Source organism: Ambystoma mexicanum, chromosome 11 (assembly GCF_040938575.1).
Source record: "Ambystoma mexicanum isolate Mex_15411 chromosome 11, UKY_AmexF1_1, whole genome shotgun sequence".
Lineage (NCBI taxonomy): Eukaryota > Metazoa > Chordata > Amphibia > Caudata > Ambystomatidae > Ambystoma > Ambystoma mexicanum.
Window position 1 is genome coordinate 703,762,262 of NC_090934.1, and position 26,695 is coordinate 703,788,956.

The 26,695-nt window shown below is 46.9% G+C and overlaps 1 protein-coding gene across 3 annotated transcripts in view; it reads left to right on the plus strand.

Annotated features, from left to right (window-relative positions):
* Positions 1 to 26,695, plus strand: part of QSER1 (glutamine and serine rich 1) — a 1,726,564-nt gene that overhangs the window by 973,493 nt on the left and 726,376 nt on the right. For all 3 annotated transcript variants that reach the window (XM_069623572.1, XM_069623573.1, XM_069623574.1), the window contains one exon: positions 23,534 to 23,733. In XM_069623572.1, coding sequence (XP_069479673.1) covers positions 23,534 to 23,733 — 200 coding nt within the window. The remainder of the gene's footprint in view (positions 1 to 23,533; positions 23,734 to 26,695) is intronic.

Here is a 26,695-nt window from a genome sequence, read left to right on the forward strand (position 1 = left end):
AAATTCGACATTCTGCATCAAGTCAGGTACTAGGCCCCAAACAGTAGGGGAAACATGCTTCAGGGCGCCATGGTAGGGAGAAAGAGTCCAAGAAAAAGTCTCTAAGACCCCTCATAGGGAGAAGACCCCTCATAGGGATAAAACCCCTCATAGGGAGAAATCTCAGGAGGCTAGGCCCAAAGAACCTGTATTACTTCCTCCAACAGATGAAGATTTAGGGCTCACTTCCCAACCATTGGTCATCCCTAGTTCGGCACAATGGTCGGCTGAGGATATAGACGGGGTCATGAGGAGGATGACCTTCATGGCCAACTTCTATGGAAAGGACCCTGCCTATTTCAAAAGTTTGCACTGCACTCTCCCCACTACAGCACCTTCTTGGTCACAGATCCCTGCTCCAGCTGCTCAACCCCCTGCTAAGAGGTCTCGCCCTGAGAATCCAATGCAAGGCACCGTCATTGATCTCTATGACCCGGACTCCGACCATGAAGACCTCTCTATTCAAGAAGCAGCAGACCCGTATTATGGGGATGATGCAGCAGACCCTTATTACGGGGATGATGAGGACCCTGAGGTTGACCCTGAGGCAAATATGTATCCCATGGACTCACCAGTTGATCAGGAGCCCGCGGTCATGGACTCGGCCATTGACAACCAACCCCTTCTAAATGAAGTGCTCGTCAAGGCGGCAAAGGATTTTCAGATAGAAACTCAGGACGTCCAACAAGATAAGGATTTTGTAGAAGAAATCATTGGGGATAAGAAGGCTGTTACGCAGTTTATCCCTCCCCTCAAATCCATTCAGCGAAAGATATAGCCATGGCTGGAGACCCCTAATGGCAGTGAACCCCTGCATGGTGAAACTGTTTAGACCTGCCCCTTCTGACACGCTGTATATCAGAGGGCAACTGAAACCTGATTCATTAGTTGTAACCACAACGAGGAAGATGGCTGGTACTCCCCTAGCTTCCTCTGAGGCCCCACCTGACAAGGAAAGCTAGAGACATTACACGATGGGCAGAAAGGTGGCCTCCTCCATGGCATTCCAGAGTAGGATTGCTAACAATTCTACCCTGTTGGCCAGTTACAACTGCCACAAATGGGATGAGGTCTCGGCCATACTATCATTGGCCACAGAACCACTTAAGTCTCAGCTATCCCAGGTGGCCGCAGAAGGCAGAGCAGTGTCAAGCTGCTTATTAAAAACCAATCTTGACGCTGCGGACAATGCAGGCAGGATAATAGCAGAAGGAACTATTATCAAGCGTCACGCTTGGTGGCGCCAATCAGGTTTTAAACCAGGGACTCAAGCTACCCTTATCAACATGCCCGTTGAGCCCAATGTGCTCTTTGGCAAGGCTGTCGAAGACACCTTAAAGACGACCAAAGAAGAATACGATACTCTGAAGTCATTGGGCCAACCGCCCAATAAACATACTGGCCAGAGGGGAAACGGGAATTTTCGTCGCTCACGCGGCCAAAATTCACAGAGGGTTTCCACTTATAGTCAAAGCCAAGGTACTGCCTGGTGAAACAATCGGGGTCAGTCCTCCCAGAATTACCCAAGAGGAGCGGGCAGATCCCGCGGACACGGTAGAGGCAACTCCTCCCCTGGTGGCACTCCACCTCAAAAGCAGTGACTATCCGCTCCAGGTGCCCTCCCATGCCTTTCCAGTAGGAGGGCGCATATCCACTTTCACCCACGCATGGGAGGCAATCACCACAAACAGATGGGTGCTGTCCACTGTAACAGGCGCATATTGTATAGAGCTCCTCGAGCAACCCTGGAACCACCACCACCCCCCCCCCAAACAAACCCCCCACCGTCAAAAGACCCATTCCCAGGAACACCAACGTATCCACCTCGAGGAAGTTGCCACGCTTATACTAAAGGACGCCATCAGTCGTCCCGGCCAACCAGGTAAACACTGGTATTTATTCAACTTACTTCTTTGTGCCAAAGAAAGATCTAACAATGCACCCAGTATTACATTTGCGCCCTGTAAACAAATATGTCAAGCCACAAAAGTTCTGCATGATCACGCTACAAGAGGTAATCCCTCTACTAAAAAAGGGGATTACATGGTAACACTGGATATGAAAGATGCCTATTTTCATATAAGTGCCCAGCTCATAGAAGATTCCTGCGTTTCAAGATAGCGAACCAGCACTACCAATTCAAAGTGCTACCCTTCGGAATAGCATCTGCTCCAAGGGTATTCACAAAGGTACTGGCGGTGGTGGCAGCAACCTGCGCAGGGAAGCAATCCCAGTGTACCCTTACCTGGACAACTGGCTGATTACAGGGGAGTCCCCCCTGATTTGAAGACAAAACATTCAGAGAACTATTAACCTACTCTTCCAATTGGGCTTTGCCATCAACAAGAAAAAGTCAAGCCTAGTGCCAAGCACAACCAAGGAGTTCCTAGGACCTGTCATAGACACACAAGAGGGGTTGGTCTTTCCATCAGAGGAAGGAGTCCAAAATATGTTACTGCAAATACCACATTATCAGGCCGGCCGCCTGATAAGGGTGCTCAAAGCGATGCGTTTGCTAGGCAAGATGGCATCTTGCATTTACCTGGTTCCTCACGCGTGACTGCGCATGCAGCCCATGCAGGAGTGGTTGGCGAAATATTGGTCTCAGGCAAGTGGTCAGTAGGAAATCTAGTGGTCGTTTCGCCAACGCTACTACACTGGTGGACAAGAGAAAATCTGCTGAACTGGAAACCCTTCTACGATCCGGAAGTACAAGCGATTGTCACGATGGACACCTCACTCGCTGGGTGGCGGCCTCACTACCTTCACCACACATCTCAGGGTCTGTGGTCCCACGTGACAGCACAGAACCACATCAATCTGTTAGAACTACTGGCAGTTATCAAAGCCCTTCAGGCGTTGGAATGTCACCTAGCTAACCAATCTGTGCAAATCCTGACAGACAGCACTGCAGCGATGTTTTATAGCAACAAGCAGGGGGGCACACATTCTCCAAATCTGTCCAGGTTTGTGCAACAAATTTGGAAATGGGCACTCAAACAGAAAATATTCCTAGCTTCACGGCACGTTCCAGGGGAACTCAACTCTCTTGCAGACTTATTGAGCAGAGATCCCCTACCAGAAGAATACAAGTGGCAACTACACGCAGGAGTAGAAGAACACCTCTTCTCTCAATGGGGTTTCCCCACAATAGACTTGTTCGCTACAAGCGAAAACAAACAATGCCCAGGCTTCGTATTAAGGTTCCCCCAGCCAGGCTCCAAGGGGAACACCCTATGGATGAACTGGTCAGGGAAATTTGCTTACACTTTTCCCCCAACACCTCTAATGAGGAAGGTAGTGAACAAGATCCACAAGGAACAGGTGACTCATTCTAGTTGCTCCGATGTGGGCAAGACAACCATGGTATCCACATCTGTGAAAACTGGTGATGTACGATTCCATCAAACTCCCGTGCCCGTACAATCTGCTCACTCAGCACGGGGGACTAACGGTGCATCCTCAACCTCACTCAATGAACTTGGCAGCATGGCTTCTGAGGTCGTAGAGTTTGGACATGTTAATTTGCCACAAAGATGTATGGATATCTTAAGAGAATCAAGAAAGCCTAACACTAAGCACTGTTATTTTGACAAGTGGTGGAGATTTGTAATTTGGTGCCAGCCTAAACAAATTAACCCCATAGAATGTACTTCTCACATTCTAACTTATATGCTCCACTTGCTAGATGCGGGGTTCGTTTTCAACTCCTTAATGGTCCACCTGGCGGATTTGTCAGCCTACACCACTTCCCACAATAAGGTCTCATGGCGGAAAGTACCTGTCATCAAAGCATTCATGGAGGGATTAAAGAGACTCCACCCTCCAATCTCGAACCCGCCGCCAGGGTGGGATCTCAATGTTGTACTCGCTAAGCTCATGGGACCCCCTTTCGAGCCGATGCACAATTCTAGTCTCAAACACCTGACTTACAAAACTGCCTTCTTAGTGGCTATCACTTCCATAAGAAGAATTAGTGAAATACAAGCATTGTCAGTGCAGGATCCGTTCTTCGTTGTACACAAAGACAAGCTGGTTTAACATACTCACCCTAGGTTCTCCCCTAAATTCATCTATAAATTTCACGTAAACCAGTCTATTGCGCTACCGGCTTTCTTCCAGGAACCCACCAGCTCAGCTGAGGTAAAACTCCACACACTAGATGTGAGAAGGGCAGTCCTCTAATATGTAGACAAGACCAAACTGCTAAGAAAAACAGATGAACTGTTTGTCTTCATAGCGCCAGGCAGAGAAGGTGACCGCATTTCAAAGAATGCCATCTCTAGGTGGGTAGTCAGATGTATACAACAATGCTATTCCCTATCAAACAAGACACTGCCTTTTACGCCCAGAGTTCACTCCACAAGGAGCACAGGAGCCACTCTGGCTTTCATTGTAAATGTTCCCCTTGACAGCATTTGCAAAGCAGCTACATGGAGCTCAATACACACTTTCACTCAGCACTACCGCATTGACACTCATTGCAAGACAGATACACAAGTGGGACAAGCGGTTCTAAGACATCTGTTCCCTCATGAACCTTCTCACATCCCACCACCTTCTTCTAACACTGCTCGCTAATCTATGCACAGCATGTGATCTAAGCAGATTCCACAAGCCTCAGAAGGAATACATTACTCACCCTAATCGTATTTCTGATGCTTGTATCTGCTAAAATTCACATGCGCCCACCATTCCTCCCCTCTGAGAGAAGGGTCATGGATGCTTATGAGCTTATCTGATACATATCTGCTTGGATACAACCGTACTCGCGCTACCCCATTTCAGAAAAATAACAATCTGAGGGCCCTCAACGCGTGAGGGATCATGGGTACAGTGGACGTCACACTAGGGATAGTATTACTGGCACGCCCTGTCGACGTCCCTTTTTGAGTTTCAAAAACAACAAATGTAATATTCTGCATCTTCCACTAGATGTCGGCCTATGCACAGCATGTGAATCTAAGCAGATACAAGCATCAGAAATACGATTACGGTGAGTAATGTATCCCATATATATATATATATGTATTTCTGAGGCTTGTTGAATCTGCTTGGATCACATGCTACAAAGAAACACCGGAAGCTTCTTATTAACTGGACTCGCAGTCCCAAAACATTATCCGACCGTTAATGCTAATACTTTGTATCACAGATGAACGGTCATGGAAAAGTATTTGTACAAAAAGGTTCCAATCAATATGGTATCTAAGTACCACTCATACAATCTAGACTGCTCTCCCTATGGGAAGAACACCCTGTCCCTACCTCTATGGTGCCTTCTATCCCTAGGCTGCGGGTGCTCTATCACCTATCTAACAGGGGATAGCGAAGAGACTGACCCTATCTAAACTTCTTTCATAACAACTCATTAAAGCATACCAAGTAAGATACTAAAAAGAGACACCTGTAAGGGCTAATGAGTGCTGGTAATAGGAGACGTAATGTGCATTATTTCCGTCTCTGTTCAAATGGTGGTGCACTGTCCTCACTTCAGGATTCCCTCTGTATTTTAATTACCATTGTTGGGAGGCAGACACAACCATTATGAGCCCATACAGTGTAATCGGCACTATAAAAATGCTCGTACTAAAGAACACAACTTTAGTCTTCCTTAAACTAATATGGTTTTTTACAGAATAAAAATGTCACTCTTTGTTAGACATGTCCAAGTCCAAATATGAGGGACATTGTCTTTAGCATGAGGTCACTCATGCTATGTATGGTCGACCGGTTTCAATGATTCTTATAATTTGGATCATCTTCTTCATGACCTGTTATTCGAAATGGTTTTTCGTACAACCTTACCGGGTTGTTGAGCACGATTAAGTCGTCATAATACACAGGGTCCTCCCAGACCTTGTTGTCGACCAAACTTAGCTCTACCAGAGGCAAGTAGCCAATTGAGACACCCACCACCCCTCCTTCCCTCCTCTCCCACATCCCCCTGCCTTGCCCTTGACCTGTTTTTGGAATTCACCAGCCAAGGAGTCAGATAATAATGACTTGGCCTTTGCCAAAGAGCTTGTAAAAGGGATCTTAGCCAACCCATCCATTCTGGGCATAGATCCCAATACTATCCCTGCCAGCAATACAGATGACTGGAATGAAATCGAAATTCTACGAAAGAAAATCATTCGCACAGAGCTACACAGAGCCCTAATGGTAGAATATCTCAGGGCACATGTGGCTCCAAATGGGCTTATAATCAAGATTGAACCAAGGATTTTATTGGATCAAATACAGTTTTGCATAGACTGGTCCTACATAGCAAATAAATGCACGAGGGACTGGTTGATTTTAATAATCAACACGGCTAAGCGTGTAACGGAACAACTGCTTTTGGAATTAGACGACAAAAACAAAACCCTCAAATTGAAAATAGCGATTGACCTCTACAATATATAACTCACAGCCCTCAATGACACAATCAAAGATTTCAAAGAGTTCAATTTGAACAAAAAACGTAATAAACTCAAAAAAGACCTTGCGGCATTTGAACATGAGAAAATATACCCATTTGTAGGCACAGGCTACTATTCAGAAGCTGTGAAACAAGCCTGAAGGGATGCAGCACAAATTCGATTTCAGATATACAAAACAGTCAAATATGGATCAGGAACATTGTCAGGGTCATCGAACATATCAGACAACCGACGCCTACAGTTCAATTTAAACCAGGGCAATACCCCTACAAGACCCAATGTGCCTTTTTTAGGCCTGCGCGGTGCCAACAGAGGCAAACATCAATAGTAACACGCAGCAGAGGACGAGGTGGATCCCAGACACCATTTCCTTGATTGTCAATCTATCCATACATGTTCTTACCAAAGACGAGGAAAGGATACTCCATAAGATTTTGTCATTTGTGCCCACAGCCATTTACGACCCCTTCCAAATCAGAATAGAGATATGCCAACTCATGCGTAAGATACGCCTCAAGCAATTCTTTCAGGATGCTATGGAAAATGCACCAGACATCACAGGATTTAGGAAGAAGTCTAAATTCTTTCCACCTATTCACACCAATACGGTGGAATCTGCTACATTTGAACAAGTTCTCCTGAAAAGTCTAGATAAAATGGAAGAGAGTATACCTTTCATACATTCTAAGTGCACTAAGGCCGAACTCAATGCACTCCCTTGTCTGGCTAACGACTATACAGTGACGATAAAACCTGCCGACAAAGGCAGCGCTATAGTTTTGATGGACACCAATGAGTATAACCACATGGTGGACAACCTCCTCTTAGATAGAACAAGCTACCGTATTCTACCAGGAGACCCCACTCTGACACTTAGGAATATAATTAACATGCTGGTTGAAGAATCAGCAGCAGAAGGCTTTTCTCTGCCCTAGCCCCCCTAAGATTCCAGCTTTCTATGTGACACCTAAAATACATAAGGGCATTTCGCCCTCGCCAAGGGAGGCCTATAGTTTCCAGAATACAATCTCTGCTAGAACCCCTTTCACAATATGTTGACTTCTTTATAAAAGAAGAAGTGAAAAAGATGCAATCTTACATAAAACTCCACGGCGATGCTAGTGCTCCTTGACACCCTCACCTTCGATGCAGAAGAAGAATGCATGGTTACTATGGATAAAGAGTCGCTATATATCAAGGTCCCACAGGCAGTCACCCTCTCCATGGTTAAAAAACTTCTGGACTCAGGAAACTGTATTCCGGAAACTAGCCGGTCAAGTGGCACAGCGAGTTGAACGCTTCCTTTGACATCCGTGCAGAGCTTGCTAACGCAGGTTCGAATCCCGGCAGGGCCAAACTCAGCCTTTCATCCTTCTGAGGTCGATAAATGAGCACCACACACCGTGGGTAATAAGAAGCAGCGCTCAGATACCCGAGGGTTCGTAGCGCTATATAAATGCGAAAATAAATAATAATAAATAATATTGATTTACATCACGTACCATCCTCATTCATTATTGAATTAGCCGAGATTGCTCTCACTAAAAATGTCTTTCTCTGCAATGACATTTTCTACCAACAAATCTCAGGCACTGCCATGGGGGCAACTTTTGCCCCTAGCCTGGCAAATTTATATGTGGACGCTTTTGAAAAGGATAACATCTATCACGTAACCAACCCCTTCCTGAATGATATTTCCATCTGGCGTCGGTACATCGACAATGTATTTATGATTTTTAAAGGCACACAACAGCTATCAGAGTTCCACTTCCGGATCAATACATGCAACACACATCTGCGTTTCACCATCGAACCTAGCAAAGAAGCAATCAATTTCCTGGATTTGGCTATCACCAGTGAAAATGGAAGACTGATAACTAGGGAACGAGAGGAGGGAATTTCTATCAGTGTCTTTTTTGTCCACCCTAGATATCATCTGAGGGCTCTCAGAGACAATCTGCCATTTGGCCAATTCCTCAGGTACAGACGACTCTGCAGCAATACAGAGGACTATGTGAAACAAGCCAAGGAACTTAAAACACAACCGACTGATAGAGGGTACCCATAACAGATAGTCAATTCAACATACAGACGGGCACGCAATATCCCAAGGGCCATTACTTTGCAACACCCCCCCCAAGCCACCGGCACGCGAAAACAGTATGGCAGTCTTCAGTTATTCACCCCTTCTGAACGAAATTAAGCACAAAATCAAAACACTGGCCCATTCTCCATACAGGAGAACAGCCTATACAGGAGCCAGCTTTTGCTCTAAAGCGAAGAACCAACATTCGCGACAAATTGGTGAATACCCTACAAGAACCACAGAACAGCAATCCAGTTCAAACAACTCTTTGGAATACCAATCCCCCCACAAGGCATGCCCCGTGTGAAAACTGCACAGTATGTTAACAAACATGTCTGAGCACACAGATCGATGTAGGATTAAAAACACGTTAATTACAAAGGACACTTACTAACTGAAACACCCCGGTAGTCATCTAGCTGATTACATGTCCATATAATTTACGGTTTGTTGGGATGACATTGAGAAAGGTCAAGACCAGGATGATTAAACATAAATCATGTATAAGAACTAAAAAGACCACTCCCCTCCACCCCCCTTCTAACCCACTTTCTCCAAGCTGGACATAGTGCAGATGATTTTAGCTGGATAGGTATAGAAAGAATACATCTACCCAGACGTGGAGGCAATTTGCATGACATGTTATTAAAGAGGGAACCAAGCTGGATTTTTAGACTCAAGACTAATAGACAAGGTTTGAATGAAGAAATACAATGGAACGAATTGGCGGTGATGAATGGATAAGTATCTCACATTGCCATTTTCCTCAGATTTTAGGGCACGGCTCCCTGCCCACGTAATGCATGCAACACCATCAGCCTTTTTCTGATTAGTACCAGCTGCACCACCTTCCTGAGTTGATACCTTTGAGTGCCTCCCACGAGCCTCCACTTCTCCGATGGAGTTCGATCTAGATGGCCGTAATCTACACCACATGAAGAGTGGTGTTTCTGTCCTTGAGTAGTCAATCACTCGGGCGTGGTAGACCCGTACCCGAGACATTGCTCTATTGGGGGTATAGGCCTGTACTTATCCAGGTTCCCCACCAGGCATTCATGTGTCTGTATTTTTCAACATAGCTGTATACAACATCATGCATTAATCCGTCTGAGGATGACGAATACAGTGGCAGTCATTTCTGTCCACAAGTGCTCCTTTCTTCGTTCCTGGGAGGTGCACTCTATCCAGCCCGTGAGAGTTCCAGCTCCCTTTCTAGCCTAGTTCCACCGGCTCTTTGGGCACAATCGAGCTACTTCACTTTTTTAGTTTTTTTTAAAAAACAAAAAAAATATTCTTAAGTTTTTGCCTTTCCGTAGTCATCCGCATACATTTACGAGTATGTTTATACACTCCAATGAAATAGCATTAGCAGGTGAACCTTGGTCGAGGCGCAATACCTACCCAAGATAGCGGCCGGGAGAGGCGGAATGCACTCTAGTTTCTCCTGCCAAGAGTGAGACTCTTTTACCCTCACTCTTGGGCATGATTTGAGTGTGTTTCTTTGACTCTAGATGTGTTTAATGGGCTATGGGGTCTTTTATTCCATAGGGCCTCATGTGTTTTTGTGATGTGTGTTACACAGCACCCTCAGTGCAGTAACACAGGGGTGTCATAGTGACCCCCCAATATAAACTCCATACTCTGGGACTGACTACTGTCTCCCAGGGCATGTAAAGTCACCATTGACTTCACTAGTCTCAAATTCTGAACAGAACCAGTACAAACCATCATTGTGGACGTACTGACCGGGGCAATTCGACTGCCCTGGGGTCTGTTAGTCGAGGGGGCACGTCTCCGTCCCCCCTGATCGAGTTTTGGCTGGTGGCAGTGGATAATACTTTTTATATTCGACCGCAAATATATTCCTACGGGATTTTCCCTTGTTCGAGGCTACCAACTTTAATTATTGAATTCCTATAGCCTTGAACATACCGCCGGTTTATTTAATTAATATTAATTCTCCGGTTGGTATTTTTGCCAAGACTCGGTTCTAAAATGGCGTTTGTGTTCTCTTCTGTGACTCCAACCCAAGTCGAGCCCTTTGTTCCACTTTTTGGCGGGCTTCTCCACAGAAGCCTCCAAAAGTGGTGCCACTCTGTCTGGGTACCACAGGGGGTGTGGGAGGGGGTTTAGGCACTCTGGACTGAGTTGCCTAGGCAACTCAAGTCGCACTCCGTCCTGATTGGCCCAAGTGGTGAGCCGGCCAGCTCACCACTTAGCATGTTTGAGTGACAGCTAGGCTGAGTGAATGGGGGTTTTCTGCATAAAAGCAGGGCTTTGGGGACTGGAACTTCAGAAGTCGCCACAGGACCTAAGAATCCGACGAGGGAGAAGCTGAGCCGACCTGCTACGACGACACCACCGGTGGAGCCCTACTGAAACCGTCTCACCATTTTTCCCAACGACAGAGGAGATCTCCAGCCCGGAGTGTCTCCTTCCTTCGACTGGTGGGGATAACCAGTCTGCTTCCTTTTTCGCTTCCTGGAACAACTCGTGGCCGCCTTGCCTGTGCCAAGCACCCCGGCAACCGGGATACCACGTTTTACCACTACCGCGAATCAAAGGGTAGTACCTTTAACCGGAAAACTCCGCGGCTGGTTTCTTCCCTGGCAGTGCAACGAACTTCATCTTTCCTCCACGTCGAGATCTTCTCTTTCTCTGGACCACGCCGCGACTTGCACCCGCTGCCAGGAACAACTGCCCCCGCTGGAGGATCCTTTCCACCTAAGGTACCGTGTTCCGCCTGGCTTCCCTTGCAACCGACTGTACGGGGTAGATTTAGACCCCGGCTTTCGAACCTGGGTTAGCCTGGGACAGACACCCTGGCTAAACTTTTCTGAGCCTTACTAAAACCTCTCTGAACTCCCTGCAAGACTTTTTAAGCCTGTTGTCATTGTGTGATCTTGTGTGCTTTTTTGCCCTGCTCTCTCCAAGAGTGGGCCGGGCCTATGGACTTTGGCTCACAAGTAACTTTTGACTTTCCTGCCTTGTTTAAGAGTTCCTAAGTATTAGTGTGGTGTATTTTCCTACATTCTGCCTTTTTCCCCTCCCTTTTTCGTTAACTTATTGGAGTGCCATCTATAGTTAAGCGCTCACCTCTGTCTGGAAATAAGTGGTGTTAACTAAGACTTGTCTGATAAGGAATAAGGGATGTATATATAATAATAGTAACTGTGTTTAGAGTGATTTACAATATTACTGCTGGCGTGTTTCAATAGATGTTTTTAAATAAATAAATATATACCTTGATACCAAAGTTCTGGTCAGTGTTTGCTTGTGCTATTGTATCTGAGTGCCTATTGTGTATACTTTACATACTGCCTAACTCTTCTTGAGGGAAGTCTGACTGCTCAGCCACAGCTACAAGGTAAATCTGGGTGGTACAGACTGCTACCAAGTGGGTTTACTGCCAACACCTGTAGTCCTAAATCTTTTGCAGCGATCCCCAATGGAACTGCACAGGTTTCTGCCTAACAGACCTCATCTCTATGCGCGCCGCCGGCTCAATGCAGCACGGTCCTCTGAAGCCGGCTTAGACGCAGTGCCGAGAGCTATCGCATCGACTACAGACTTGCAGGTAGGCACGAAGCACTGCCGCAAGTAACCGGAGCTCTAGCTGTTATTACGGTACACTCTGAGAAACCGAATAGTGGATTTTAATTCCCTTTCCTTTCCATCTCTCTTTTTAGCAGTGCTTGTACACGTGCCACTAAGTGAAAAGCACGGATGCCCGGCAGACCGTACCACAAAAGAGAGAAAGCAGTCAGCTACCCAAATTTTCGCCCAGCCCAGGTGATCAAGGACTGTGCCCCCGCCCTTGTCCCCCTCATCACTGCCTTCATTAATGCCTCATTCAAGTCTGGCCATGTTCCAGCTGAGCTCAAGGAAGCATGGGTTTGTCCGCTCATCAAAAAACCCTCCCTAGACCCTTCGGTCCCAGGGAATTATAGGCCCATTACCACTGTCCCATTTTTTTACTAAAAATCTTGGACAAAGCAGCATACCTGCAAGTTCAAAGATTCCTCGAAGATAACCATCTTCTTGGTCTTCGGCAGTCAGGCTTCAGGCCAAGGCATGGCACCGAAACGGCACTTCTTGACCTCAAAAACCAGATGGACGACCTCAGAGATGCAGGCAAACCTGCTCTACTCCTCCTTCTGGACCTATCAGCTGCATTTGATCTGGTGGATCACAAGACCCTCTGCCACCATCTTGCTACCGCAGCCAACTTCTCCCCGACTGCCTGCAACTGGATAACCTCCTTCCTGCAGGACAGAGCAATGAAGGTCTTCTCCGACTCTTCCTGCGCTGACCCGAGCATCATCCAATGTGGTGTCCCACAGGGATCATGCATCGCCCCAACCCTCTACAACCTCTTCACGAGGCCGCTGTTCAAGATCCTTGACGCCTTGACTGGGCATCTCATACACAAACTATGCTGATGACACTCGGGTGCTTATCCCCCTCTCCGGGGACTACCTGTCTGACCTGAACACGCTCAACTCCATTTACACCACGATCCAATCTTGGATGGCAGAAAACTGGTTATGCCTCAACAGCGAGAAAACCAAGCTTCTGCTGATTGGCTCCCCGTCCACCCTGGGCAAGCTGCACAAGCAATACAACTCCTTCACCATAGATAACATTCCAATCCCTGTCTCCCATACAGTCAAGACCTTGGGTGTCTACCTGGACCCGAACTTGAACATGAACAGGCAGGTCAATGCCATTGCATCCTCCTCAGCCTACTACTCCAAACTGCTCAACGCAATCAGACCGTACCTCTCCCAACAGAATTGTCTAACTATCGCCAGGGCAATCATTGGCTCAAGAGTGGACTATTGCAACGCCCTTCTAATAGGGACGTCAGAAAAAAACCTTGCTAAACTCCAGCTACTCCAAAACAATGCCCAAAGGGCGGCCACTGGACTATCACGCAGGGACCACATCTCTGACCTCAGGCGTCAGGTCCACTGGCTACCAGTCAAGGAAAGAATCTTGTTCAAAACCCTTGCCCTCACGCACAAATGTCTTCACGATCAGGCCCCTAAATATCTTGTCCAGAGATTTTCTAAACCCTCTGCTTCCAGACCCTCCAGAGTCGCCTACTCCAATTTACTAACTGTGCCAAAAACCCGCAGAGTGCGTGCTGGTGGCACGAGTTTTCCCACCATGGCAGCCACCCTCTGGAACTCCCTTCCACCGCACATCAGACGACTCGACTCTCACACTGCCTTTCGCAAGGCCATCAAGACTAGTCTCTTCAAATAATGTGCCTGTTTTTTGTTCGCTACCCTGGACCTATGTATCTGTAACACTGTATGTATATACTATGAACTCTTCTGGGGCGGCTTTTTTGTAACCCTTAATCAAGCCTTCTTACACACCGCTTATCAGCGCCTCTATGCCTTCGGGCTGCAGTGCGCTTTACAAATGTAATAAATAAATAAATAAAAATAAAATCATTTTCCGAGGTAACTCGAGCAGCTTTGTTCATCATTTGTGCATCATAATTCTGATCTTCCATTTATGAAATCAACTGCCGTGCCTTTAGACACCCACACACGGCTGCTGGGTATGATATATTTTATTTGTATCACGCTCGTACACAAGGGTAAGGATGGTCTAGCTATACTCATGCCACGTTAGACTCCGGCTACATAGTGCACAACTCAGACTAGATGAGATAGTCTAATTCACTCCTCTGGAGACGTGTGAGCCCATACACTGAAGAGGGCACTCACCATTCCTCCCCAACCCACTCCTTCCCTGGGTCCCCTTTGTCATAAGTGCATGAACTTGTAGGTCCATAGATGGGTTCCGGTGACTTCATAGCACACAGCTATCTTTCGAATAAGAAGCACAGTAATCTATTTATAAACCTATATCCGTCACCAAATGGGTTTGTGGATAATGTCCAGAGGTTTGTTTTAGCCTCTGAAACCTTGCTTTTGTTGCTTTACCCCTAGGTAGCAGAAGTGTTGCAGAGACTACCATCTCTCTAAGGAATTCCTCTATTTTGAATAACGGGTCCTGAAGAAGATGATCCAAATTATAAGAATCATTGAAACCGGTCAACCATACAGGGCATGAGTGACCTTGTGCTAAAGACAATGTCCCTCATATTTGGACTTGGACATGCCTAACAAAGTGTGACATTTTTATTCTGTAGAAAACCATATTAGTTTAATGAAGACTTAAATTGTGCTCTTTAGTAAGAGCATTATTATAGCGCTGATTAGACTGTATGGGCTCATAATGGTTGTGTCTGCCTCCCAACAATGGTAATTAAAATACAGAAGGAAATCCTGATGTGGGGACAGTGCACCACCCTTTGAACAGAGACGGATATAATGCACATTACGTCTCCTATTACCGGCTCTCATTAGCCCTTACAGGTGTCTCTTTTTAGTATCTATCTTGGTATGCTTTAATGACTTGATATGAAAGAAGTTTAGATAGGGTCAGTCTCTGCCCTATCCCCTGTTAGATAGGCGATACAGCACCCGCAGCCTAGGGATAGAAGGCACCCTATAGGTAGGGACAGGGTGTTCTTCCCATAGGGAGAGCAGTCTAGTGTGTATGAGTGGTACCTAGATACCATATGGATGGGAACCTTTTTGTACAAATACTTTTGCATGACCGTACATCTGTGATACAAAATATATCACATGCTATGCATTGGCCGGCATCTAGTTGAAGCTGCAGAGTATTACAGTTGTTGTTTTCGAAACTCGAAAAAGGGACATCGACAGGGAGTGCCAGTAATACTATCCCTAATGTGACATCCGCTGTTGCCATGGTCCTACACGCATCGAGTTCCCTCAGATTGTTTTTTTCGCTATTCTAGACAGACTCTTAAAGCAGAGTTCCTCTTTGGGCTTATAGCCATTTACTAATTTTCAATTACCAATAGTTTATTCTTTCTATCCTTTATATCACCGACTATCGAAACATCACGGCAGTGAAGACAAGAAAAACGACCATCGGAAGACTCCCGCGACAGATACGTTTTGGCCTTGGAAGGCCACCCTAGGCTTTGGCCCACACAGTAGGGAGAGTGGGGAGGTCATTTTAGAATGTATATGCCCCTTTTCCTACACTACATTCGCCTACCTACCGTAATCTTTCCGTTATGGACAAGGCCCCCTTTAAATTCTGCCCCAAGTGCAATAGGACATTTCCGTGGGTCGATGAACACCTAGTCCATAACCTGCGTCTCCCGAAAGACCACGTCGAGGGTTCTTGTCGAGTTTGTAGGCTCTTCAAGCCCAAGACTTTGAAAGACTGATCTACCAAACGCTGGGCCCACTATGCCAGGCAGCTCGAGGCCATGAGAGTAGAAGGTGCTTTCAGCGACCTTCGACTGTTTCCGGTGATGAAGGCGACTGGGTGGCTTCGGTTACCCAAGCGCAGGCCCCCGACCCCAGAAGACAGGCCGGCGGCCTTATGGGGTCCGCACCTGGCAGCAGAAGCGCTATCACTTTATCCACCACTAAGCACACGACCCAAGGCCGAGACTCGACACACAAGTCGAGCGGACGGCAATGCACGACGTCCAGGGAAAGGTCAGTGGAATCTCTGTCCTCTGGGCACTCTCGTTGGAGAACACTGCATTACAGGTCCCAGCCATCGATGGACGCTACGGACGTCGTTCGAAAAAATCCCACTGAGGGCTGATCGTCCACGGACGCAGCTCCGGTTCAGCCCGCACCCGAAATTCGACATTCTGCATCAAGTCAGGTACTAGGCCCCAAACAGTAGGGGAAACATGCTTCAGGGCGCCATGGTAGGGAGAAAGAGTCCAAGAAAAAGTCTCTAAGACCCCTCATAGGGAGAAGACCCCTCATAGGGATAAGACCCCTCATAGGGAGAAATCTCAGGAGGCTAGGCCCAAAGAACCTGTATTACTTCCTCCAACAGATGAAGATTTAGGGCTCACTTCCCAACCATTGGTCATCCCTAGTTCGGCACAATGGTCGGCTGAGGATATAGACTGGGTCATGAGGAGGATGACCTTCATGGCCAACTTCTATGGAAAGGACCCTGCCTATTTCAAAAGTTTGCACTGCACTCTCCCCACTACAGCACCTTCTTGGTCACAGATCCCTGCTCCAGCTGCTCAACCCCCTGCTAAGAGGTCTCGCCCTGAGAATCCAATGCAAGGCACCGTCATTGATCTCTATGACCCGGACTCCGACCATGAAGACCTCTCTATTCAAGAAGCAGCAGACCCGTATTATGGGGATGATGCAGCAGACCCTTATTACGGGGATGATGAGGACCCTGAGGTTGACCCTGAGGCAAATATGTATCCCATGGACTCACCAGTTGATCAGGAGCCCGCGGTCATGGACTCGGCCATTGACAACCAACCCCTTCTAAATGAAGTGCTCGTCAAGGCGGCAAAGGATTTTCAGATAGAAACTCAGGACGTCCAACAAGATAAGGATTTTGTAGAAGAAATCATTGGGGATAAGAAGGCTGTTACGCAGTTTATCCCTCCCCTCAAATCCATTCAGCGAAAGATATAGCCATGGCTGGAGACCCCTAATGGCAGTGAACCCCTGCATGGTGAAACTGTTTAGACCTGCCCCTTCTGACACGCTGTATATCAGAGGGCAACTGAAACCTGATTCATTAGTTGTAACCACAACGAGGAAGATGGCTGGTACTCCCCTAGCTTCCTCTGAGGCCCCACCTGACAAGGAAAGCTAGAGACATTACACGATGGGCAGAAAGGTGGCCTCCTCCATGGCATTCCAGAGTAGGATTGCTAACAATTCTACCCTGTTGGCCAGTTACAACTGCCACAAATGGGATGAGGTCTCGGCCATACTATCATTGGCCACAGAACCACTTAAGTCTCAGCTATCCCAGGTGGCCGCAGAAGGCAGAGCAGTGTCAAGCTGCTTATTAAAAACCAATCTTGACGCTGCGGACAATGCAGGCAGGATAATAGCAGAAGGAACTATTATCAAGCGTCACGCTTGGTGGCGCCAATCAGGTTTTAAACCAGGGACTCAAGCTACCCTTATCAACATGCCCGTTGAGCCCAATGTGCTCTTTGGCAAGGCTGTCGAAGACACCTTAAAGACGACCAAAGAAGAATACGATACTCTGAAGTCATTGGGCCAACCGCCCAATAAACATACTGGCCAGAGGGGAAACGGGAATTTTCGTCGCTCACGCGGCCAAAATTCACAGAGGGTTTCCACTTATAGTCAAAGCCAAGGTACTGCCTGGTGAAACAATCGGGGTCAGTCCTCCCAGAATTACCCAAGAGGAGCGGGCAGATCCCGCGGACACGGTAGAGGCAACTCCTCCCCTGGTGGCACTCCACCTCAAAAGCAGTGACTATCCGCTCCAGGTGCCCTCCCATGCCTTTCCAGTAGGAGGGCGCATATCCACTTTCACCCACGCATGGGAGGCAATCACCACAAACAGATGGGTGCTGTCCACTGTAACAGGCGCATATTGTATAGAGCTCCTCGAGCAACCCTGGAACCACCACCACCCCCCCCCCAAACAAACCCCCCACCGTCAAAAGACCCATTCCCAGGAACACCAACGTATCCACCTCGAGGAAGTTGCCACGCTTATACTAAAGGACGCCATCAGTCGTCCCGGCCAACCAGGTAAACACTGGTATTTATTCAACTTACTTCTTTGTGCCAAAGAAAGATCTAACAATGCACCCAGTATTACATTTGCGCCCTGTAAACAAATATGTCAAGCCACAAAAGTTCTGCATGATCACGCTACAAGAGGTAATCCCTCTACTAAAAAAGGGGATTACATGGTAACACTGGATATGAAAGATGCCTATTTTCATATAAGTGCCCAGCTCATAGAAGATTCCTGCGTTTCAAGATAGCGAACCAGCACTACCAATTCAAAGTGCTACCCTTCGGAATAGCATCTGCTCCAAGGGTATTCACAAAGGTACTGGCGGTGGTGGCAGCAACCTGCGCAGGGAAGCAATCCCAGTGTACCCTTACCTGGACAACTGGCTGATTACAGGGGAGTCCCCCCTGATTTGAAGACAAAACATTCAGAGAACTATTAACCTACTCTTCCAATTGGGCTTTGCCATCAACAAGAAAAAGTCAAGCCTAGTGCCAAGCACAACCAAGGAGTTCCTAGGACCTGTCATAGACACACAAGAGGGGTTGGTCTTTCCATCACGGGAAGGAGTCCAAAATATGTTACTGCAAATACCACATTATCAGGCCGGCCGCCTGATAAGGGTGCTCAAAGCGATGCGTTTGCTAGGCAAGATGGCATCTTGCATTTACCTGGTTCCTCACGCGTGACTGCGCATGCAGCCCATGCAGGAGTGGTTGGCGAAATATTGGTCTCAGGCAAGTGGTCAGTAGGAAATCTAGTGGTCGTTTCGCCAACGCTACTACACTGGTGGACAAGAGAAAATCTGCTGAACTGGAAACCCTTCTACGATCCGGAAGTACAAGCGATTGTCACGATGGACACCTCACTCGCTGGGTGGCGGCCTCACTACCTTCACCACACATCTCAGGGTCTGTGGTCCCACGTGACAGCACAGAACCACATCAATCTGTTAGAACTACTGGCAGTTATCAAAGCCCTTCAGGCGTTGGAATGTCACCTAGCTAACCAATCTGTGCAAATCCTGACAGACAGCACTGCAGCGATGTTTTATAGCAACAAGCAGGGGGGCACACATTCTCCAAATCTGTCCAGGTTTGTGCAACAAATTTGGAAATGGGCACTCAAACAGAAAATATTCCTAGCTTCACGGCACGTTCCAGGGGAACTCAACTCTCTTGCAGACTTGCAGACTCATTGAGCAGAGATCCCCTACCAGAAGAATACAAGTGGCAACTACACGCAGGAGTAGAAGAACACCTCTTCTCTCAATGGGGTTTCCCCACAATAGACTTGTTCGCTACAAGCGAAAACAAACAATGCCCAGGCTTCGTATTAAGGTTCCCCCAGCCAGGCTCCAAGGGGAACACCCTATGGATGAACTGGTCAGGGAAATTTGCTTACACTTTTCCCCCAACACCTCTAATGAGGAAGGTAGTGAACAAGATCCACAAGGAACAGGTGACTCATTCTAGTTGCTCCGATGTGGGCAAGACAACCATGGTATCCACATCTGTGAAAACTGGTGATGTACGATTCCATCAAACTCCCGTGCCCGTACAATCTGCTCACTCAGCACGGGGGACTAACGGTGCACCCTCAACCTCACTCAATGAACTTGGCAGCATGGCTTCTGAGGTCGTAGAGTTTGGACATGTTAATTTGCCACAAAGATGTATGGATATCTTAAGAGAATCAAGAAAGCCTAACACTAAGCACTGTTATTTTGACAAGTGGTGGAGATTTGTAATTTGGTGCCAGCCTAAACAAATTAACCCCATAGAATGTACTTCTCACATTCTAACTTATATGCTCCACTTGCTAGATGCGGGGTTCGTTTTCAACTCCTTAATGGTCCACCTGGCGGATTTGTCAGCCTACACCACTTCCCACAATAAGGTCTCATGGCGGAAAGTACCTGTCATCAAAGCATTCATGGAGGGATTAAAGAGACTCCACCCTCCAATCTCGAACCCGCCGCCAGGGTGGGCTCTCAATGTTGTACTCGCTAAGCTCATGGGACCCCCTTTCGAGCCGATGCACAATTCTAGTCTCAAACACCTGACTTACAAAACTGCCTTCTTAGTGGCTATCACTTCCATAAGAAGAATTAGTGAAATACAAGCATTGTCAGTGCAGGATCCGTTCTTCGTTGTACACAAAGACAAGCTGGTTTAACATACTCACCCTAGGTTCTCCCCTAAATTCATCTATAAATTTCACGTAAACCAGTCTATTGCGCTACCGGCTTTCTTCCAGGAACCCACCAGCTCAGCTGAGGTAAAACTCCACACACTAGATGTGAGAAGGGCAGTCCTCTAATATGTAGACAAGACCAAACTGCTAAGAAAAACAGATGAACTGTTTGTCTTCATAGCGCCAGGCAGAGAAGGTGACCGCATTTCAAAGAATGCCATCTCTAGGTGGGTAGTCAGATGTATACAACAATGCTATTCCCTATCAAACAAGACACTGCCTTTTACGCCCAGAGTTCACTCCACAAGGAGCACAGGAGCCACTCTGGCTTTCATTGTAAATGTTCCCTTGACAGCATTTGCAAAGCAGCTACATGGAGCTCAATACACACTTTCACTCAGCACTACCGCATTGACACTCATTGCAAGACAGATACACAAGTGGGACAAGCGGTTCTAAGACATCTGTTCCCTCATGAACCTTCTCACATCCCACCACCTTCTTCTAACACTGCTCGCTAATCTATGCACAGCATGTGATCTAAGCAGATTCCACAAGCCTCAGAAGGAATACATTACTCACCCTAATCGTATTTCTGATGCTTGTATCTGCTAAAATTCACATGCGCCCACCATTCCTCCCCTCTGAGAGAAGGCTCATGGATGCTTATGAGCTTATCTGATACATATCTGCTTGGATACAACCGTACTCACGCTACCCCATTTCAGAAAAATAACAATCTGAGGGCCCTCAACGCGTGAGGGATCATGGGTACAGTGGACGTCACACTAGGGATAGTATTACTGGCACGCCCTGTCGACGTCCCTTTTTGAGTTTCAAAAACAACAAATGTAATATTCTGCATCTTCCACTAGATGTCGGCCTATGCACAGCATGTGAATCTAAGCAGATACAAGCATCAGAAATACGATTACGGTTAGTAATGTATCCCATATTTTTTTTGCTTTATTTGGTTGGGTTTTTTCTTTTGGTGGGAGGCAGCCTGCCGACACCTGGAGACACCTCCTGTGGCTCCCTGTAGGGGCTACCCTTTGCCTTGGGCCTTCTGCCACAGGGGCTGCATCGGGAAGAGGGCTACTCTAGCACTATGAATCTTATGAGAAGCTTGGCCAATCAAAGGGAGGAGGGAGGGACGGGCAGGCTGAAACGAGAAAACACACAGGGTGAGACCCGTAGGGAACGAGTGAACGCGTGGGGGTCCAAATTTACTCAAAGGATGTTAATGTTAAAGGATTTCTGCACCGTGCACTATCACCACTGGAGTGGCCCCCTGGCGCTCTGGCGGATCTATAAGGGAAAGAGGGTGGGATGGGTTAGTAGGACTGAGCGGGAAAAGAGGAAGCAAGCTCTGATATGCTGTTAGCAGCCTCAGTTCGGGTAACACCTTTCGCTGAGCTTTGGTGTGCTTTTTGGTTGGTAGCTGTCATGTGCTGTTTTGTGAGGCTGTGTGTGGTTTGTTTTTTTGTTGCAGTGTGTTGAAGTGCGTGCGGTTTTTTGTTTAGAGGCATGTTTGTGTTTAGTTACAAGTTTGAGGTGTATGGCGAGGGTGAGATTTTTAGTAGGGCTGGTTAGATGCATCATTATCTAGATGTGTTGCATGCTGATCTACACAATTCTATCTAAAGGTGATGCAGGATTATCTTCACAATTTTGTTTAGATTTGACGCTTGCTAATCTGCACAATTGAATTGTATCTAGATGTGACTGGTTACAAGTTGGATACCTTGTGAAGGTGAGGGAAATGAGGAGTATAGATGATAGGCATAGGAGGCAGAATGCCTGGGGCTGTAGGAAACTCAGTAATAAGATAGGTGGGATAGTTAAATGTGTTATCCAGGCTGGCTAGCTAACATTGGCGTATGTACGAGATATGACTACCATTTCACTGTGGGCTACCATTGAAATAAGAGAGGTCAGTTTAGTGGGATGCAGTGATTGCTGTCACTCCCCCCCCCCCCCGATCACATCACACTTACCTTGTTAACCACTGCCAGCTTTCTGCGTCCCCTGCTGATACTTGCAGACATGATCTTGAGCTGCTTCTTCATGAGCTGATCTTTGCCATGGGGTCCTTAGCCGAGGGGGCTGCGACACACAGTGGGGCTGCCCTGGGGGCTGTTGTACTGAGGAGTTTGGTGGCCAATAGGGACAGGGGGAGGACTATGAGGATGGAAGAAAGACACAGGGAAAAGCGGGCAGAGAAGGGGTTGAAAGACAAGCTCAGGAGCACGAAATACAAAAAAGGGGAGAGGAAGAACAATAAAAGTACATCTGCAAGGCAGAGGCTGCAACAAGGGGGCCAAAGGGGTATATGAGGAAAATGGGGTCCCAGCTCACTTGCACTCCAGGATGTAGCTCGGATTTAAACAGAAGCTACTGTTAAACCACTTCACAGATGCTAACTCAACCATTTTACATACAAGGTTGATGTTCTGATACCTGTTACATTGATCAGAAGAGTGGTTGAACCCAATGTAGCCATGCACAAGGAATTTTTTTGGGGGGAAATTCAGTTTTCACCAAAATATGTATCAAAATTGTATCTGTTTAGTGTGACATGTGCCCACCCAACCCCGCCCGCCCCCCAAATTAACCAAGGCACTCTTACACAAAGGTATGCGTAGGTAACATTAACCTGCTGGTGGTCACAACCTACTCTCATATGTACACGTACAGGGAAAACAATAAATATGATATTGATACCACGGGGCACTTGCACACATGCATATGTCAGTATATTTTACTTTGGAAGTAAACAACTTGTAATACTTAAGACCAACAAATACATGGCGGTATAGGCATAGCATTTGACTCTAAACATATACAAGCACCAGAAAGAATATTTCAGAGTAAGTTACTTTTGTCATACATGTCTCAGTTCATAATTAAAGGTCTCACCTGGGTTGTGTACTTTTTCTTCTTTCCCTTCATGTAGTATACCAAGTATGGGACATTTGTAATGTACTTATACATTACTGCCTTTTTCTTATATAGTCTCTGTATATCAATACGTGTGCTACTGCTATAACATATGGAGATGTTCATTCTACGCAATGTGTATCAAAATGCACTTTACCCTAAATACAAATTGTTAAGAAATATGAATAACCACTTTCCAATTGTTTTGTTGTGGTTGCAGACCTGCACATACTAAAGGTATGGTTAACAACAAAGCTCAGGATTCTCTTGCACCAAAAAATGTAACCACAAAGGTGTCCACTGTGAAATCTAAAGGAAAACAGCCAAAGATAAAGGCTGAACCACCACCAAAGAAACGGAAAACTTGGAAGGAAGAATTTTCATCTTCACATCCTGATGTAACACCTGAAGTTCACACTGGTGAGTAAGATCCAAGGGAAATAGGTAAGAGCCCTATAGATTCAGTATTTTGGGGTTATGCTGTCCTCAGCAAGGCCAGGCTGCTCTCTGCTCCGCCATGCTGATCACTCATACTGAAGTTCCTGCGGAAGCTGCCAGGAGCCAATAATGGTGTCTGAACTAGCACGCTAGGTTCAGGGTTCTGTTGGCCAACATTCTGGGGGCTCTGGAAGATACTGGAGTATGGTTCGAAATTGATAGGAGCTGGGAGCTATTTAGCTCCTGCTTCCTGCATAGTAGAGCCTGGTTAGCTTGAAACCAACAGCTACTAGGAGCTACCTTTGACTCCTTGGCATCTGGTGCCTTCTAAACATATAAATTGGACATTAACTTTGAGTATTTGAGAATGTTAATAATGAAGAATTAGAACACATAATATACATTTTTTCATACAAAATGAACAAAAAGTTAAGAGGATATCTGGTAGCTACTGGTTCCTTTGTGGTAGCTCCTGCCTACAGGGTGATGCCCCACACTCAGGATATGGTTTTAACTCCTGCCTGTTGGATCTCAATTTCGAACCCTGCTGGAATCATATATAGAGACCACATAACTTTCCCTTTCTCTTTATGGGCGTTGTTGAGAATGTATGAGCAGGCGTTTACTTAACAAACCCACAACTTGCATTTTAGAGTGGTTTTGTTAGAATGTGGAGGGTTTAGTGAACTTCCCTGACACCGCCTTATATTTCATTGATTTTGGTGTCTCCCCATTTTGTCTGTTTTTTTGTTTATTTGGTCACCATTTTACCCTTTCTTTAGCTCATTCCAAACCATTTTCCCTGTCCTTTTTCTCTCCCCTTTTAACCTTGGTCACCCCAAAAAGTAGAAAATGATGGATGGGGCCCACCCCTGCTGTGAAGTGTGCACCACACTTAAAGGGGTAGTTCACTCGAAAATGTTATGCTTCAAAAATGTTGGCCATAATAAAAACAATATAGTTTTTTTAATGACCTTTAAAGCCTGTATTTTCAAGCACTTGGGGGGAGCCATTTTGTAAGCTGAAGCAGTTTCATGTGGAAAAGTTAATGCTGTGCTCTTGCGGCAGCAATCAAACAAAAGCCCCTTACTGGGAGCTTTTGCTCATTGCTGCCACAGAGCAGAGAATCTCATGGGTGTGTTTGGATGGTGGTGGCTGGTCATGAGGGCGCAGGGTGCAGCAGGGTCCGGAGCAGGGAGGGCTTGGCTGGCTGCTGCCGAGCTCCACTCACTGCGTCCCCTAAGCAGGTCACGGCTGGCGGACTATGCGCAGATCGACAGCAGTGGCCAGGTGCCGCTGCTCATGGCCTCCATCAGCCGGCCCAACGAGGCCCTGTGGAGGGACATCGCACAGCGGCTCTCAGACAAGGGCTACGAGCACAGCATGTCACAGTGCCGCGCCAAGTGGAAGAAGCACAAGCAGTCCTTCTACTCAGACTGGGCGGCCCGGCCCTCTGATCCCAGGGACACTACAAGGTCATGAAGGTGCTCTGGAAGGTGGCCGGGCGGCCAGTTTATGGGGTGCGCAAGCTGCCAGGTAAGTGGGGTTGTCTGCCTAAGAACACACAGATTGCCGGTGGTGGAGCCTGAGTGCCTGCTAATCAAATGTTATGCTCAAGATCCCACAGTGTCTATCAGATGGAGCCCAGATCTGCGTCCCCCCACATTCCCTCTAGCTGTCACTTTACACATGCATGACAGTTTATATTTCAGGATCACAGTGTGTCGGTGGTGGAGTCTGGGCGTCTGTAGAATCAAATGACAAACTGGACAGTGCTCTAATACCACACAGTGTCACTGTGTGTCAATGTCACTGAGACCCGAGAGCTGCATGTCTGCACATTAGCCCTAGTGGTTGCTTCCAACATGCATGACAGTTTCTAGTTCACTTAGCGTGTCATTGTGTTGGCTGGTGACGAAGTGATTACAAATAGAGCATGAGTTACTTGACACAGAGTTGCAGATACAGTCCTCAATGTGCCTCATGTCTGGGATGTGGGGCCTATTCATAATTCTTTTTTGGTTGAATTTTTAAACATGTAAATTTGTTTTTCAAGTTTGAAAGTCCCAGAATGCAAAGCAAAACCCATAGTTTGGTAAGTTGCTTGCGCCTGGCCTAGATTGACTTCACATATACCAGAAACTGCATACTCTTGGTGCACGCATTTCAAACTTCACATGTGTACATCTGTGGCACCTTATATTCATGTTCATAAAAATGTTTGCATGTTCCATGCTTTTTTTTTTTCATGTTCATGAATCGATATCGGTTCTCACTGTCAAAGCTGCTGTGAGAGGTAAAGGCCGACACCAGGCACCTCTCATATAAGAGTTTTCCAGATCTACCGAAAGGTGAGGTACAGTGGCCTCAGACAAGAGACAGAGGCGCATTGGAACCGCTCAAAAATATTGCAGTTTAGAAGGGTTCAAGAAGTTCGAGAATCCGACGGCTACCCTGATTTGGTGGTTTCAACGTCCATAGCTGATGTTACGCTCACCTGGTATCCACGGGGACACCACCCAGCTGTGGGGACTCTGGTATCCTTCTCAGCCGCTCCCAGGTATGATCAGCGGAGAAGTTCTGCCTAGAATACAGGTGGGCAATGTTCAAGACTGGGCAACTGGGGTAAGAGCCTCCCAACACCCCCTATGCCCGCAGCCCCTCCCCGGACCTTTCCTCACCTTGTTATGGGTTTTGGCATGCTCTCCGTCCTGCCTTCTTGGCAGGGGCGCGTTGTCCTTTGTGGGCGAGTGCGATCTAGTTACTTCACTGATGCAGGCCCTTTTGAGTCTTTCAGGTAGGTCTTATTACTGTTGTACTTGTATGCCTTTCTTTAGTTTAAGTAATGTCTTTTCTCTTTCCTTGGGTGCGCGGAAGTTCGCTGTGGAATGTTGGCTGAATTGGGACTCGCCGGTAGGTGATGGTGCTTCGAGAGCGCTTTGAT